The following is a 16,182-nucleotide window of genomic DNA, read 5'->3' on the forward strand; positions in this document are numbered from 1 at the left end:
CACGTTCCTTGTGCTATCCAGAAATCAAACCATGCACTCAGGAACCACCATCAAGGTTCCCGTGCTTTTATTTACCACTGTGTCCTTTCTGCAGACCATTAGTGCCGTTTCTGAGGAGAGGGAACTGTCACATCTTTTTGCAGTTAAATAAAAGGCAAATACGTGAACGTTGTGACCTGCGTTCTGCCAATGTGTTGCATAAATACACTGAAGCACGATGCAAACGTGACATTGATTTTGCTGTACAGCTAGGAGCCCGTAAAAATACACCACTGGGGCCCTGTTTCCCTTGCACTTTCCCAAACAGCACGTTCTCCAAAAGAGCAACCCAGAATACCAACAGCAAGCGTCCCACCAGCAAGAGGCAGCTTGTTTTCCTGCAGCCCCCAGTGAAGAATTACAGAACAGCTTGGTCTGGAAGGAACATTAAAGATCACTCAGTTCCCACCCCCATCACGGGCAGGGACACCTTCCACCAGCCCAGGTTTCTCCAAGTCCCATCCAGCCTGGCCTTGAACTTCCAGGGATGGGGCACCCACAGCCTCTCCAGGCAGCCTGTGCCAGTGCCTCACCACCCTCTCCGTGAAGAATTTCTTCCCAACCCCTAATCTAAACCTACACTCTCTTAATTTAAAACCATTCTCCCTTGCCCTGTTGCTATAGGCCCCACTAAAAAGTCCATCTTCATCTTTCTTAGATGAAACACAGCATTTTCAGATACTTCTAAAGGAAACAGTACTACTCATCAACCCTCGCCAAAGGCAGACCTGCTAGAGAAACGGCCGGATCACTTCAGCTCCTTTCTCCTTGGGTCTGATGCCGTTAGCTGAAGAGGGCAGCCTGGGGTTTGGCCTCTCTTAAGAGAAGCCCACCACAGCCCTTGGTGGGTCGCTGCACACCAGCCTGAGCCTTGACCACCACTTTAAGGCAGCAGTTGATCTCATAACCCAGGCTGAAAGCCCGGCAGCTCAACACCACCGCAGTGGTGCAGGATGCACCATGACTCAGTCCCACAGGAGCCTCCACCAAAACAACTTCTTGGGAACAACCAACCAGCAGCTACAGCACCCCCAGAACCAAGGAAAAAACACCTCTGAGAAGCTTCACCAGACCAGTTAGCAACACACACTTCACCCATTCATTCCCTACCTGCTGGGGCAAAGCCTGAAGGCACTCACCTGGACTCCGTAGGACCAGCATAGGTTGAATTTTACACAATATTTGATGCATAGCGCAGAGAAGGTCCTCACAGCCCAAGCTCTCAGAAGAAGCATGCTAGGGGAGCACCGGAGTGAAATAGCTACATCTGGACGAGCCTGATGCCTATCAAGCCCAGCCCCCCGCTGCTGATCCCCATCACCTGGGGAAGGGGCTCTGCCGAAGTGCAGCCGCCCAAGAGAACCCAGGGCGACGTGGCCTCAGCTCAGGGGATCTGCTGCCTGTTGTGCCTATGTCATGGCAGTGCTGGGGGGCGGTTTGGGCAGCACAGGCACCCGGCTTCACCCCAGGACACTTCCCCGGGGTTGGCATGGTGCCCAAAACTTCCCTGATGGGGGAAGCTCAGAGGTGCCACCAGCAAAGGGCTCCCTGCAAACGCAACCTGTTGCAGGTGTCAGAGGGAGGCACCTATCGGCCGCTAGCAAACTGGGAGCAGCTGGGTTGGCTCCTCAGCTGAACCCTGCAAGATCAAGCCCTGCAGCATTCATCCCAAGTTATGGAATGACTTTGTCTGTGGGAGCAGGTGTAGCTAGCTATCACTCAGCCACGCTGGGTGGAAAATGTGCTCCTTTGGCACAAAGGCAGTGAGTTCGTCCAAAGGGGCAGAGTGCAGCAGGTGAGCAGCAAAGCAAGCTGTGCTTAACTCTTATGGGCATGGCAAAAAGCAAGCAGCAGCCTCCCCAAACCTCTCTAAAGCACGGGGAGGGGGTTGGAAGCACGGTGTTCACGCTGGCGCTGCTGCACTCTGCTTGATGGCTCCCATCTCACGTGTTTTGCATCCCTGGCTTGTTGGAGCAGGGGCCATCCCAAACGTGGGGCCACAGGCTAATAACGCTGCAGGTAAAGGTGCTGCAGGCCAGGGGTGAAGGATGCTCAGTGACTGCAATTGTTCTTGGTCCCCCGAGAGAGTCGTGCAGTAGAAAGCAAACAGTGATACATCAGGGCAAGGGGAAGACGGGGACTATGGACCCTGAGATAGTTCTGTTCGCTAAAAGGGAATTAAAAGAAAATCTTTTATCTGTGGAGTGCAGAGCCTGGGGAGATGGAGATAACGCAGCTCCATTGCGCTACTGCATGTGATACCAACCGAGCCGCTGGGCTTTCATGCCTTTCTTTTAATTACCCCCTTCCTGCTAAATTTAATTGGAAAATAAACAAGCAGGAGCCTTTAGAAGGACAATCAGAAGCAGAGGATGTCCACTCAGAGAGATTAATTACATCGATCTGCCCTAATGATGTCCGCTCCTTCCATGGGGTGATACAGCTCCGGCTTTCACAGGTGGCTGAAGGTGTGAATGTAACTACATCCCTGACATCTCAGTTCCTTCTTTAAATGTTGAGTAATGAGCCCTTCAGCGAACACTCAGGAACACATGAGAAAAATGGAGGAGTGCATAATTTTGTTGTAAGTTATTGCTTACGGTATGTGTGACATAGGAACACATATGCACTTACAGAAATCCTGGCAGGTGAGAGGGTACAACGAGACCTCAAAATCAATTGTGTACATGTAGGAAATAAAACTTGACACTGCAGATCTTCCGATTTCGGTGCTGTGGTTCACCGTCAGGTCAGTTCAATAACACTTTTGGAACTATCCCTGTTGGATTTTATCCAGCATTTGTCAATCAAACTATTGCAAATTTTTAATCTTGTTTTCCAGGCTCCTTGGGGAGCTGCATCGGAGCTGTTGGAATGCCGAGAACTTTATTTTTTAAAAGACTTTTAGAACAGCCCCCAGAAGACATTTTACATCCAAAAAGCACCTTTTTGCTCCCTTTTAAAGGGCACCGTTTTGTGGCCATGACTTTGAGGCTGGGGGTGTGAGCTCCCCTTCCCCTCTGCCTGCCAAGCTGTGAGCATGCTGAGCTGCAGCTGAGGCTTAGGATGAGCCTGTTGCTGAGTCTTTTGAGGGGGCACATCCAGGCTCTGGTCCTGCAGATGCTCAGACACGTGGTTTGACTTTGCACGCAGCACAAATCCCGGTGCAGCAGGTCCACAGAAATGCACGTAGAAAGGATGTCTGGGAGGGCCCCAGGAAGACACCTCATCTGCCTCCCAGCCAGGAATTTCTAGTTAAAAAAATTCTCCAAATATTTAACTTAAATCTCCCTTGCTACAATTTAAGTCTTGACCTGGGTCAGAGGGAGCAGATTATCACCCTTCCAAGGAAATGTGAGTGCAATTGTAAGCAGGACGGTGGCCACGGGGCTGGGTCTGCTGCAGAAAAGCAAGCGCTGCAGGGCAGCTTAGGCAGGCTGGGCACACACGCTGTGCTTTCCAAAACTGCCGTGCTGGCCCCCTTGCATGTGCTTATGCGGGTGGCCCTGGGTGGTGGGTGCAGGCTGCGGTCCCCAAGCTCAGCTTCCCACCCCACTGTACGGTCAGTATCCTTACCGCACCCGTGGAGAGGGCGCTGGAGAAGGTGCTGTTGTAGGAACAGCATCTTTATGGCTGATATATAAGTACACACACACACAGCTGATATATCTTTACTGTGACAGTGATGGATCAGATGCTTTCCACAACCTACCAAAGGAGGGTTGTGTAGCTCCTGCCTGTGCAGAAGGGCAGGGGAGCAGAGGAGGGCTGCCGCAGTGGCACAGGGGCAAGGACCTTCACCTCATGTTGCCTCATCCCCCAACTGCAAATGGAAACCCTTCCACTGGATTTAACCCTTCTGTTCAGACAGAATTTGTGTAGATTACAAATATTTCCAAGCAAGGCGTTTTTTTATTGCTCTGGGTATGTTCAAAACCAGCTACAGCAGAGCCCAAGTCTAGCTCAGGACCACTTCATTCAGCTGCACTACATGTAAATAACAGCAGCAAAGCCTTTTATAAATGGAAAAGCAAGTACAGAACCCAGGCTTGGTAGTTTCAAGAATGAAGCAGTAGTATAAGCAGCTTCCCAGAAAAAATGTATAGATCTACCACGACCATTGGGACTGCAGAAGAGAGGATAGAGCAATAAGAAACCCAGCTGGGGTAACCATCTGCCCTTCCAACCACCCATTTAACTGGGGAACAAACTTCATAAAACCACTATTTTGAAGTCATTCCCCAGTTGCCAACACAGACAGACACACAATTTATATGGGAAACTCATATCCAGGGGAATAAATTAACGTGATAAAAATGAGTGAAACAGGGACAGTTTATGAGTTTGGATGCACACTGCCTCTCCCTCCCATCTTGTCCTCACCACATGTGTTTTAATTTTCCTCCCACTCCCATCCTTATTGTACTCCTCTTCCCAGGGAGACAAAACACAGCGCTCTCCTCCTAAAACTGCCAACAGCAGGAGGAGACCAAATACTTCAACTTAACCCTGCTTTGGCTTCAGTCCCATCCCTGGGGCAATGCCTGCGCCCTCCCCGTTGGCGATCTGCAGTGTCCTGCTGTGGTCCTTGTCCTGGGTAGATGTGCTGAGCAGGCTGGGTCTGCTTGCTGAAGGACCCAGCCGCTCTTTGCAGGTATCACCTCTATGAATTGGTCAGAAAAGCAAAACACACAAAACCCACCACTATGGAAAGGAAAAAATAAAATTAATTGCTTTAGCTGTAGCTCGCACAATGCATGCTTTGCCTAAGCAATCAATCATCATACTGTTCCTAAAAACCAGGGGAGCCCAGGGAAAAGAAAACCGTCGAGAAAGACACAGCAGCACCCAGGCAATCACGTTACAGCAGGGGAGATGCAAGGTCTTGGCATCCTCCCACCCAGCCCACCGCCACACTCCTAGCTGGAACCCAAACACCCTCTTCACTTAATAAATCAATAATACTTTGGTGGCTTTTTTGGTTGTTTGTGGTTGGTTTTTATTTGGACTGAATCTCCAAACATTTGCTAGGACCACAGGTCGATAAAATAAGACTATTTGTTAGTCTCAGGTGGTCCAAGCATTATCTGGGCATGGGATTGATGTTTCTGTGCAAGCAGGACACAGGGCAATGAGGATGGAGAGCTGGGTGCTGTGCAGACGGAGATGCTGCCTTCGTTTGTGTCTGCATGGCAATGCTCATCCATGAAGGAGGCTCCCTGGTGCTGCCTTTGTACACATAAGCAAATGATTGCCTTCGTTATCATGGAACAGGGCCAGCTTGCCAAATTGCAGTAAGTTTTTAAAGTAAATGTTATTTTAGACAGGAATTCATTTGCTTTGGAAAAGGTGGCCACTGCCTGCAGGGATCTTTGCACAGGGGGATGAAAACCAGAGCAGATGGCTGCTGGCCCTCGCTAATCCCTTCCTCAGGAGGAGGGGGAAAAGGTGTTGCTGAAGGTGAAAAAACATCCCAGGGAAATGCAGTTTTCCCCAGAAGAGTGGCAGCTGCATTTTCCCTGGCCATAGCCACTGGTGATGACCATCGGATAAGCTACCACCTGCGTTTGCTCACGAGGGGCTCCACTCCAAAACTAGCAGAGCCTGTAAAAAAATCACCAGCTTCATAGGACATGGGATCCGGCCCCATGTCCTCACCTGCTGAGAGCCTGCCAAGCCGCCTTCCTGCTGAAACCCCTCTTCAGGTTTCGAGCACCCTCACCCCAGCACCACCCTTTTATTGAGACCCCCCCATTCCCATGTTGCGCTTTGAAGGGGCAGCATTGTCCACAGCACAAGGGAAAGGCAGGACAAAGAAACAGAGGCGCACAGAACGGTGCTGGGCCCCAGACGTTGGGGATAAAAGGCACCACCACCTTCTGTCAGGAGGGTGGCCGAAGCGGTGAGACTAGCAGGAGAGGGAAGTGCTCCCTTCATGGGGCTGCCTTTCATGTGGGCCGCTGAGGATGTCTGACTTTAACAAAACCCTTGCTGTTCCCAAGCATCCAGCTGCTGGTGACTGTGGGATTTGCGTAGCCTGATGCAGAAATGGCTTTGTGGGCCTGATGCCCGAAGCTGATGCTCTTTGGCACTGGAGGTAACTGTGTCTGTGGGGCTCTGCAGTCTGTCTGCTCCAGAATAAACCAGAATAAAGCTGCCTATGGCCCCATCCATTGCCTGGTCCTGGCTGGCTGCTCAGCCTCCTCCTTCTGCCTCTTTTTGCAGAGCCTCTGCTATGCTGGTGCAGAACATATGCTGTGTTAGTGCTTCACAAGCCTTCCCAGCTCTTCTAACAACCGAAAGCAAGGTGGAAACACATCCTTCCCCTCCGCGCTGAGGCCCTTTCTTTGCTACAGCCACTTGGAAAAACTAACAGCACTAAAAGAAGGGCTTATAAAAATAATTCCGAGTGATTACCACTAAAGAATGTGAAATATTTTCATTTGCTTTTCTTACAAAGTTGACTTTGTTGCATTTATTCACAGGGAGTATTTTTCTTTCTCTGTGTAAAGGCCCCTGCAAAAATCCTGGGAGGATTTAGGGAGCGTCATACTCCACAGTCAGACTTAGGAGAACCTACCGTAGCCCAAAGGGAATTCTAATAGACCTGTTGATAAAAATATGTAGAATGAGGTTTATAGAGCTGTATATGAGGTATGCATGTGTTTGTGTGAGTATTATTGTTACACATATATGTATATATGTAAAAAAAATAGTAACTGAAGAGAATATGTATTTCCTGCAAAGACAAGTACTGTGTTAACAAATAAAATGTGGCACCAAGTCCCGTTGTGACTGGGCTGTGTTTCCCCAACATGCAGGCTCAGTGCCCTCACACAGCGAGCCAGGCTCGTAACGTTATCTGCAGTCTGAGAAGAAGAAGATGAGGACAAGACAACAACCTGGTGCAAACAGATCCCCTCCGCTTGCTCCCCTCCCAGTCACAATGGTGTTTCCCAGTAGCCAGCTCCGGCACTTGTGGTTGTTTGCAAAGCCTTTCTCCATCCGTCCCGTTATGCTCCAGGTTTTGGCAGTGGTTCTTCTTCCCCCTCCCCTGCTTGTATTCAATGCTGTTTGCTTTTCCACTTCCTTCCAGGCATTTTTAAATAACTCCAGTAGCTTGGGTTTATGACTCCTGGTGCTCGTCCCAGACAGCACCCAGGGCTCTGCTGACCCTGTCAGGGGGCAGTCCCGGCGGAGCGGGAGCAGGGAAGGAGCAACACCTCCCCACACCCCACTGCAGCCAAAAACTATGTCAGAAACAGTCGCTTTGATTTGCTGAACAAGAAAGCTAATGACACACCACAGCTTCATAATTATGAGACCCTTAGCAAAAATCAGTATTCTTTACCTGGCTGCGAGGCACACAAGGCAGTGCGCCTACTGTTGCCATAAATGTAATAATGATGTTGGCTAGAAACTAAATAAAGCAACGTCCTGTTCCTGATACTTTGGATTTTGTTTCCGTTACATGCCTGCTAATTCCTGCTTCCTAGCAAGGGGCTCCAACACCAGCCACTACACATCATCCTTCAAAAACATTTATCTGGAAAATGTTCCAGTCAGCTCTGATAGTATTAAGATTTTCTTGCTTTAAAAGCAGATGATAAAAAACTTAATATCCAATCAGGTGTTGCTGTAAATCATCAAAACTAGAGAGGGCTCCTGCACTGCCCAGGTTGGCATTAGCAGAGGTCAACCCAGTTTCACATCACCTGAATTCCCCAAAATTTCACATGCAGAAGTTGTCACCCCACCTCAAGAGCCTGCCAACAGCACTGGGGCTGCCAGGCCCTGCTCCTCACCCAGGCAAGCGGGTGCTTTCCTGCACAGCACCGACCAAGGCGATGTCCTTGAGGACGTCCCCAGAGGAAACCCAGTTCCTCCTATTCATGTCTGCTTGCTGCTGGTGCAGGTGTCCGTGCCCCAGCCCCATTGTCCGTTGTCCCAGCCTTGGGGGTTTGCACAAACAGCCGTTGCTGATGTCAAGCAGACGGTACATGTTTCCTTCTTTGGCCTTGAATAAACATATTTTTAACCAGTTACTTCAGCAAGCTGCTTTTTAATTTTTTTTAATCTTTTTTTTTTTTTTTAAGTGCAGTATGCCAATTGGCAGGATTTGTGTTCTCCAGAAGATAACTTGCTTTTGTTTCTTACCTAAAACAGAGGTTTATAGATGTGTTCAGCCATGGGAGGTTGAGGAACAAAACCACTTTTAACTTAGGAACTGGGACTTTGATTGCTTTTCAAATGGGAACATCAGTCCAACTGAGAGGAAAATTCAAAAAGCACAGTGCATTAAATAGAAAACAATGGAAGTGTGATGTGTTTTTAAGTTACCAAAAACTACTCTCTTGCCAAAACTCTGGGTGAAAACATTTGCGTGAGCATCGCAGATGAAGATCTCACTGAAAAGTGGCAGGGGGCGGAGGGGGGGAGGTTTCCCGTCCATGAAACTGTAACCAGCCTGTAAACAGCTCCAGCAGGAATGTTCAGACATCTATGGGGCAGGGATGGCGAGGGGGGCGGGGGGGGGGGGGGATAAATAAAGCCAATGGAAAAACTTATTAGCAATATTCCTGCAAATCAAAGGAAAGGATCTGACACTGTGGTCAGAAGTTCTCTTCCCTGGGACAGGAGCCCTGACGTCTGTCTGGTTAGACCTCATACACAACCTAAGTATAAATATCACCAGGAATTAATTAATTACTCTGTTGGAATGACCTCTTAGATGTGCACCTATAAATTATTTTTGGTTTTGTCCATAACCCCAGCTTGGAAACATCCAGAGGAGCCACAGTTAGAAATGGCCATTTTTTGTCCATGGAACTTGTTCAGACAAAAAAATGCTCATTTGGTTTGCTGAAATAAATTGTCGGTTGAGCACTCAGCTTGTCTGACCATTTCAGCTGGAAAAAGAAAACATGAGCAGTGTTTTTATAAAAGCAAAGACATGTACTGGTTTAGCAGAAAGGAAATGCTTAAGAAAATTCCCCCCATTTCTTTCAGTAGGAAATTGTGAATAAACCCAGTTCGAGATGGCATTAAAGCATTTTTTTCCTCCCAATGCAGTTTTTCGCCATGGCTGCTGACTCAAAATGCTCCGTTTTGGAACATTAGCTGTGGATCCCTGCATCTTATTCTCATCTCAGACAGGAGTGACACCTCTGCGTCACCTAAAGGATGCTTCTCTCTTTTTTTTGGTGAAGGCAGTGCCACCTGGTAACTTGCCAAAATGTAGGGTGCAGGAGAGGCTGGTGAAGGGGCTGCAGCTCCTGCCCCCTCCTCCTTTGCATCAAAGGTCTTTGCAACCTTCAGATGTGCCAAGAAGACCCAACACCCAGCACCAGTCCCAGCTGCTGGCCAGAGGACATCCCAGCAGCCAGGGCTCTCCCAGAAACACTGTACATAAACAGGTCTGGGGAGGAACAACAGAAATCTGTAGCCTTCAGTATTGGGACTTCTGGAAAAGTTTACATTTAGGGTATAAAGGAGGGAAGTGAACAAGGTGGTTTCTTGTTTTGGTTCCTCGGTAGGATTGCTGTCACTTGCTACCGCCTTAGTGAGCTAACTCAGAACACAAAACCCAGGCAAATCAACAAATAGGAAGGAAAAGGCTGCCCAGGAAGGTGGTGGAATCACCATCCCTGGAAGTGTCCAAAAAATGCGTAGATGTGGTACTTAGGGACATGAATCAGTGGTGACCTTGGCAGTGCTGGGTTAATGGTTGGACTCGATAATCTCAAAGGTCTTTTCCAACCTAATTCTAAGATTACTGGAATGAACATTGAATTGATGGTTATGGTGGATGCCTGCTAAGCAGAGAAAGATAAAACAGACTCACAGGTCAAGGGGTTAAGGTCTGAATGAGCTGCTGCAAGAGGGAAGCTCCAGAAGATCCTGGGGATGCAGAAGGGCGGGCAGACTGCCAGTGAGGGAACCAGGATTAGCTTTTTTTAAACTTGTTAGCTTTTTGCTCATTTACTATCCCCCCCACCTCGCACTACCACATATTCCAATGACTGTGCAAATAAACTGCCCCACATTACATGAGATGTCCGCAATGTGCCATCAAACCACTCTACCTGACTGTCTTCATCCAAAGGCCTCCAAACAGCACGTGGAAAGTGCAAGGAGCACCGTGTCTGGAGACCCCATCCTGCAGTCCTCCCTTCTTCAGGGCAGTCCATTCATCTTCACCCTTTGCATCACTGCCACTGCCCTGACCTATCTGCAGGTGCTGCTTGAATCCGCTTGAAAAGGACAGCTTTTTCAGTAAAATAAAAAATGACAGGTCCAACCCAGGACATGCCGAGGGGTGCTGAGATGTGCAAAGCGCTGGGCTGCATAGGCACAGGGCTGCGTTGTGCGCGTGGCTGCGGCATCCCGACAGTGAGCACACCCGCCGCAGTGCTGTGGCGGAAGAGAAGTCACTGTATTGCCTGGCATCTCCTGGTCTGGAAAAGGACAGCCACAGCATGTCTTGCACCAGTAAATATTCAATTTAAATATTTAAAAGTACTTAAATTTCAATCACGCTACTGGAATACTTTTGGATCCTAAAACACTGTTGCGGAGAAGTTTCTTCAAGCCCTTCTAGGGGCTTTTGCGACAGTAGTGTTTGTTTAAATGTTACAGCGTGCTATATTTCTATTTATAATGCTTTTGCACTTGTCTCCAACAGCCTTCTGCAGAGCCACTGACATCGGTCAGACCCAGCTGATTCTCGACACTACACCAGCTAGGGGTCAAGTGATTAGCATGTTATTAACAGGGAGCATCGCAGCACCAGCCCTCACCCGCCTGATGCTGGGGCAGCATCTGGCCAGCACTTTCCCTGGCATGGAGGGTTTGATCCAGACGGCATCAGGGACTGGCCAAGCTTGGCTCTGTCCTGGCAGCCTGGACCTTCCCACGACCTAGCTCCTATTTCAGGCCTTGTCCATCTATTTAAAGCGCACCAAGAAGGGGAAAAATGCACTGGAGATGTAGCATGTGCATGGGACACCGCGCCAAATATTCAGTTTCCTTTAGAGGCTGATAGCGAGGGATCCCACAGCGTTTTGTTTATGCATAGTTATTTGTTTTCTTTTTTTCCCCTTTTAGCAATGCATGCTTGAAAATGGTCAGGCCCTATTAGGGATTAGAAAAGTCATCTGCTGGGGTGAGCGAGTAGATCAAGCCCCGGAAAATTAAAAAAGCAGGGAAAAAAGCAGGAACCCGGGTAGCTTCCCCTGCAGAAAAACGTTGGTGGCTGAAGGGCAGCACGCCCCTCTGCAGCCAGAGCTTTGGGATGGCAGCGAGGAGAGGGAAGACAGCGAGGGGACCGGGGCCGGCAGCAGCGAGCAGGCAGCTACAGGAAACTGCAGCCTCCGGTGATAAATAGGAGACCGGGGAGCACAGGATGCGCGTAGGGCGAGCGCGGTGGGGCGAGGGGATGTGAGCCGGCGGCTGGCGTGTCCCTCCATCCCACCCTTCGTCCGTCCAGCCGGCGGGATGGCCGCGGCCCGGCTGCTGCTGCTGCTGCTGCTGCCGCTGCTGCCGCGGGGCTCCGGCGGGGAGGAGGCCGAGGCCGAGGCCGAGGTGGTGTGCGCCGGCACCGCCTGCTACACCCTGCACCGGGCCGAGCTGGGCTGGAGCGCGGCCCAGGAGCGCTGCCACCACAACGGCGGCAACCTGGCCCCGGCGCGCAGCCCTGGCGAGGCTGAGCGGCTGCAGGAGCTGCTGGCCATGGCCGGCTGGCTGGACCCGGCGTGGATCGGGCTGTCGCTGTCACGGGGCCGCTGCGTCCAGCCGCAGGAGCCATTGCGGGGCTTCGCCTGGGCAGCCGGCGGGGACCCCGGCAACTACTCAGCCTGGCTGGCCGAGCCGGCCGTCACCTGCCTCAGCGCCCGCTGCGTCAGCCTGCGGCCCGCCGGGCCCTGGGGCCCCGCTGGCTGGGCCGACCGCCCGTGCCGGGCGCTGCTGCCCGCCTTCCTCTGCAAGTTCAGCTTCCGCGGGATGTGCGGGCCCCTGCCACTGGCCGGGCCCAGCCGGGTGGCCTACACCACCCCCTTCGGGGTGCGCAGCTCCCGCCTGGCTGCGGCCCCCTTCGGCACGCTGGCAGAGGTCACCTGCGAGGGGGGCGAGGGACCCACCTTCGCTCTCTGCAAGGGGCCGCTGGAGGGGGGCGGCTTCGCCTGGCACCCCCCCGGGCCCCTCTGCCCTGCCGCCTGCGCCCACCGCAACGGGGGCTGCCAGCACCGCTGCCTGGAGGCGCCTGGGGAGGCCCCGCGGTGCGCCTGCCACCCCGGCTACGTCCTGGCCCCCGACATGGCCTCCTGCCTGCCCGAGGATGCCTGCCAGCCCAACCCCTGCCAGGGGACCTGCCGGACTCGGCCCGGTGGCTTCGAGTGTGGCTGCGAGGCCGGCTACGCCCTGGCACCCGATGGCCGCAGCTGCCTGGACATGGACGAGTGCCTGGCCGGGCCCTGCCAGCACGAGTGCCACAACACAGCCGGCAGCTTCGTCTGCCTCTGCCGGCCCGGCTACCAGCCGGCCGGGACGGATGGCCGCCTCTGCCGCGATGAGGACGAGTGTGCCCGGCCTGGCGTCTGCCCCCAGCTCTGCCTCAACGTCCCCGGCTCCTTCCACTGCGCCTGCCAGCCCGGCTACCAGCGCCAGCCCGGCGGTGGCGATGCCTGCCTGGACGTAGATGAGTGCCTGCGGGACCCCTGCCCCGGGCCCTGCCGCAACCTGCCCGGTGGCTTTGAGTGCCTCTGCCTGCCTGGCTTCGTCCTGGAGGAGGATGGACATGGCTGCCGTCCCGCAGCCACCACCGGAGAGGAGCCCACGGGGGCCCCCAACAGCACCCTGCGTACCACAGGTGTCCCACGGACCAGGGGCACCCTGCAGACCGCAGGCAGCCTCCAGACCGCAGGTGCCCCATGGACCACCGGCATCCCCCGGACACTGGGCATCGCCACCGGGGCAATGCTGCCAGCCCCCACGGCAGTAGGGTCAGCGCCCGGCCCCGAGCACAGCACCGACGGCCCCCGGCTGCTACTCTACTACATCCTGGGCAGCCTCGTAGCGATCCTGCTGCTGATGGCCTTTGCCCTGGCCCTGCTTGCCTGCAGGAAGAGGGCGGCCAAGCGGGAGAAGCGGACAGCCAAAAATGCAGCGGACAACTACTGCTGGGTGCCGGAGCAGCCGGAGAGCCATAGGGTGGGCGGCGAGTGCAGGTAATGGTGTCCAAGGCAGCAAGGCGGGGGAGCAGAGCCTCAGTGACAGAGAACATCTTTTTCGCAAACTGAAAAAAAAAAGAAAAGGGATGGGGATGGGGACGGGGCGATGCTGTCTGTTCAACATGGCATGTCCGGGAGCCTGTTCTGGGGTTCCTTGCAAAGCGGGAGCTGATCTCTCCTGCAAAGGCAGGTCTGGGCGCTGGGTGGGAAGGCAGCCCAAATCAGCCCTGCGGTTTACAAACCAGCCACCGCTGCCGCGAGAGAAGGGTTAACTGGGACAGTGCTGCCAGGTGGAGAGAGGGAATGGGATTGAATTTGCCTGCCAGGGCTGCCCCTCAACTCTGCAGGACCCCACTGTGCTTCAAAATAGCAAATTATAAGTTTTGATTTGCCTTCCAAACTGGTTAATTTCATTTTTCATTTGGTCTCCCCTACCTGTATTTCAAATGCCAAGGTGCAAAAGCAGCAGCTTCCCTGCCCCATCCCTGCACAGCCCCCCCAGCCCCCCAGACTTTGTCATCCAAAAGCAACACCAGTCCCCCTGCTCTCGCCTCCCTGGCAGCAGACAGCCTGCATTCAACCCTCGGTTTTGCCTTGTTCTCATTGAAATAGGTTTGAAATTCTTCTCTGTTCCACCAGGGCAAGAATTGGTCTCTGCAGCCACAAGCAGGGTTGTTTATTTTTATTTTAATTAAAAATGTCACATCAGAGGTAACTGAATAAACCTTTTTAAAACTACAGCAGCAGAGGGCTTCTCCAGGGGAGCAGGCACTGCCAGGTTAGCGGAGCTTTCATTCCTGCAGCTCCCCAGGCCTGGGTAGGGAGTGCAATCACGCTGAGTACTGGGGGGGGGGGGGGGGGGGGGGCAAAACCTCCACCCCCCATCCCCGAGCGCACACAGCATGGGGAGTGCTGTTCAGCTTGGCCTTGTAGATGAGGGGCCAAGACCAGAGGATATATGGTAAAAAGGTATGAAAAACTGTGCTTAGAAGAACCACCTCTGTTTCTGGTGTATTCAGCTTAAAACTACTTGCAAAATACGGAAGACAGTGCTCCCCTTCAAATGCAGCTGGATGAGAGACTGGATTTTTCCTGCTGGATCATACTTTTTGGGTAGAACCCCTTCCCGAAGCCCAGGGTCCAGGCTGTGTGTGTTTTCCATTCCTCCCCCTGCAAAGAATACACTGGATGTTGTATATTTGCTAATTATTATATATAAGACTTCTAACCTCTCTTCAAAGCAAATGCTTTCTCAAGGCTAAGTTGTTCCCCAGTTTTCCCCAGGTACCCAACTTCAGAGGGCTGTTTATACCGGGCCATGAATGAAGCCTCTTTGAGCTGTTCCAGCGTGAATCCTCCCCAAAAAACTGAGTGGCACAGAGGCAGTCCTGCTTGCCATCAGGCAGTGCTAGCTTCATTATTTGCCCGTGCTCTACAAGGCAAAAAGGTTCTAGAGAAGAACAGACATGTGATTTGAACGGCACATAGGTTTCCTGAGGTTTCTGCTCGTTTCATTGTATGCTCGAGGCTTAATGGCTGCAGAAATGGGAACTGAACACAAAGGAGTTTGCTGTAGGCAGCGACCTGCATCCTGTTCTTCCATGTGTGGAGGAAAACCCTTTCCTGCTGTTTTTTCTTGTCTTCATGTCTCCATTGTAAAATTAAAAGAATGCCAAAACACAACAACACAGGAAAATGTAGCTGATAGAAATGTTTCTAATGTTCTGTCTGTGCTTCCTTTTCTCCACACAGTGGCTGGGAGAAGCAATGAATGCAGCAGTGGCCTTCTTAGAAGTCCCACTGAAAATTCATGCCCTGTCTGTGTTATGACAAGCTGGCAAAGCATTTCAAATGCATGAATAAATTATGCAAATGAGAAACCATACCGAAATTGGTGAGACAACCTACATACATAAAATTATGCCTGCGCTGTTGGGCTATGCCGACTCAGGGTCTGCGTGAGGAAAAGGCAGTCGCAGCACCATGCCTCGCATTGCAGGGCACTAACTGCTTCGTCTGCTTTATCAAAAGCTGAGGTGTTTTCCAGATGTTAATAGTCTCGGGGTCTTTCTGCCTTATTTTTCAGTTAAGTTATCAATTAATTGTTGTATCTAACACTTATTCCACTATGAAAAAGGGAAAAGGAAGCGTAAACAGAGGCTCAGAGCTGGTACAAATCTGAGACGTGCTATTTATTCCAGAATTCCTCGCTAAAACCTATAATCCTGATTTCTGTTATGACCTTTGTGTATTCCGGTATGCGTACTGTATTACCAGTGGAGTACGGTAGTGAGTCCAGCCTAGGGAAGGCACTACTTTGTGCCTGGGTTTAGTTTGGGCTCTCTCGGGTGGATTATTTCCTGATGTAGCATCCTTCACCCTGGTGCAGTTACACCTGGATAATCTCATCTCTCCCTTTCTTCCTGCCACGAACCCAGCAGGAACGTTTTGATCCATGTCCTCGTTAGAGAGTTATCCAGGGCCCCATGAATCCCATGGACTGAAGCAAATGTGAATGGCACCAGATAGTTTGGTACCCTGTCTTAAAGGAGACAGGACATTCATCCTGGCCCAAGGTGGTTTTACCGTTGTGCCTGGGGCAGCTACCTCTGCTCCCTGTTCCCTCCATACACATGAGGTGCCATTATAAGCAAGACCTATACTGTCCTGCTGTCGCCATGGCAGGACAGGTTAGCCAACACGTCCAAAATGCTTGTAGATATCAACTGGTTTGTAATGAAGTAAGTGTTATATTCTTACGGTCCAGAATTAAGACACTCCTTGTCCTTCATGGCAGCGGCACGTCAGGACTGAGTCGACTTTGTCTTTGACTAAAAGGATAAGGTTATCCCACACATTGAATAACACCATATGTTGCTTTTCTGATGAAACACCAATAAAATCTAAATAGAATGCG

General features: G+C 51.6%; 1 protein-coding gene across 1 annotated transcript; it reads left to right on the forward strand.

The window, feature by feature from the left end:
• Nucleotides 1-11,270: 11,270 nt before the first annotated feature.
• CD93 (CD93 molecule) lies at nt 11,271-16,182 on the forward strand. The gene has a single exon (XM_056357556.1). It carries the CDS (start codon nt 11,536-11,538, stop codon nt 13,264-13,266), a length of 1,731 nt encoding a protein of 576 aa, XP_056213531.1. The 5' UTR covers nt 11,271-11,535; the 3' UTR covers nt 13,267-16,182.

Source organism: Falco biarmicus, chromosome 12 (assembly GCF_023638135.1).
Source record: "Falco biarmicus isolate bFalBia1 chromosome 12, bFalBia1.pri, whole genome shotgun sequence".
NCBI classification, from domain to species: domain Eukaryota; kingdom Metazoa; phylum Chordata; class Aves; order Falconiformes; family Falconidae; genus Falco; species Falco biarmicus.

Excerpts from the sequence above, each read along its gene's own strand:
- CD93 (XM_056357556.1), top strand. The coding sequence starts at position 11,536 with ATGGCCGCGGCCCGGCTGCTGCTGCTGCTGCTGCTGCCGCTGCTGCCG.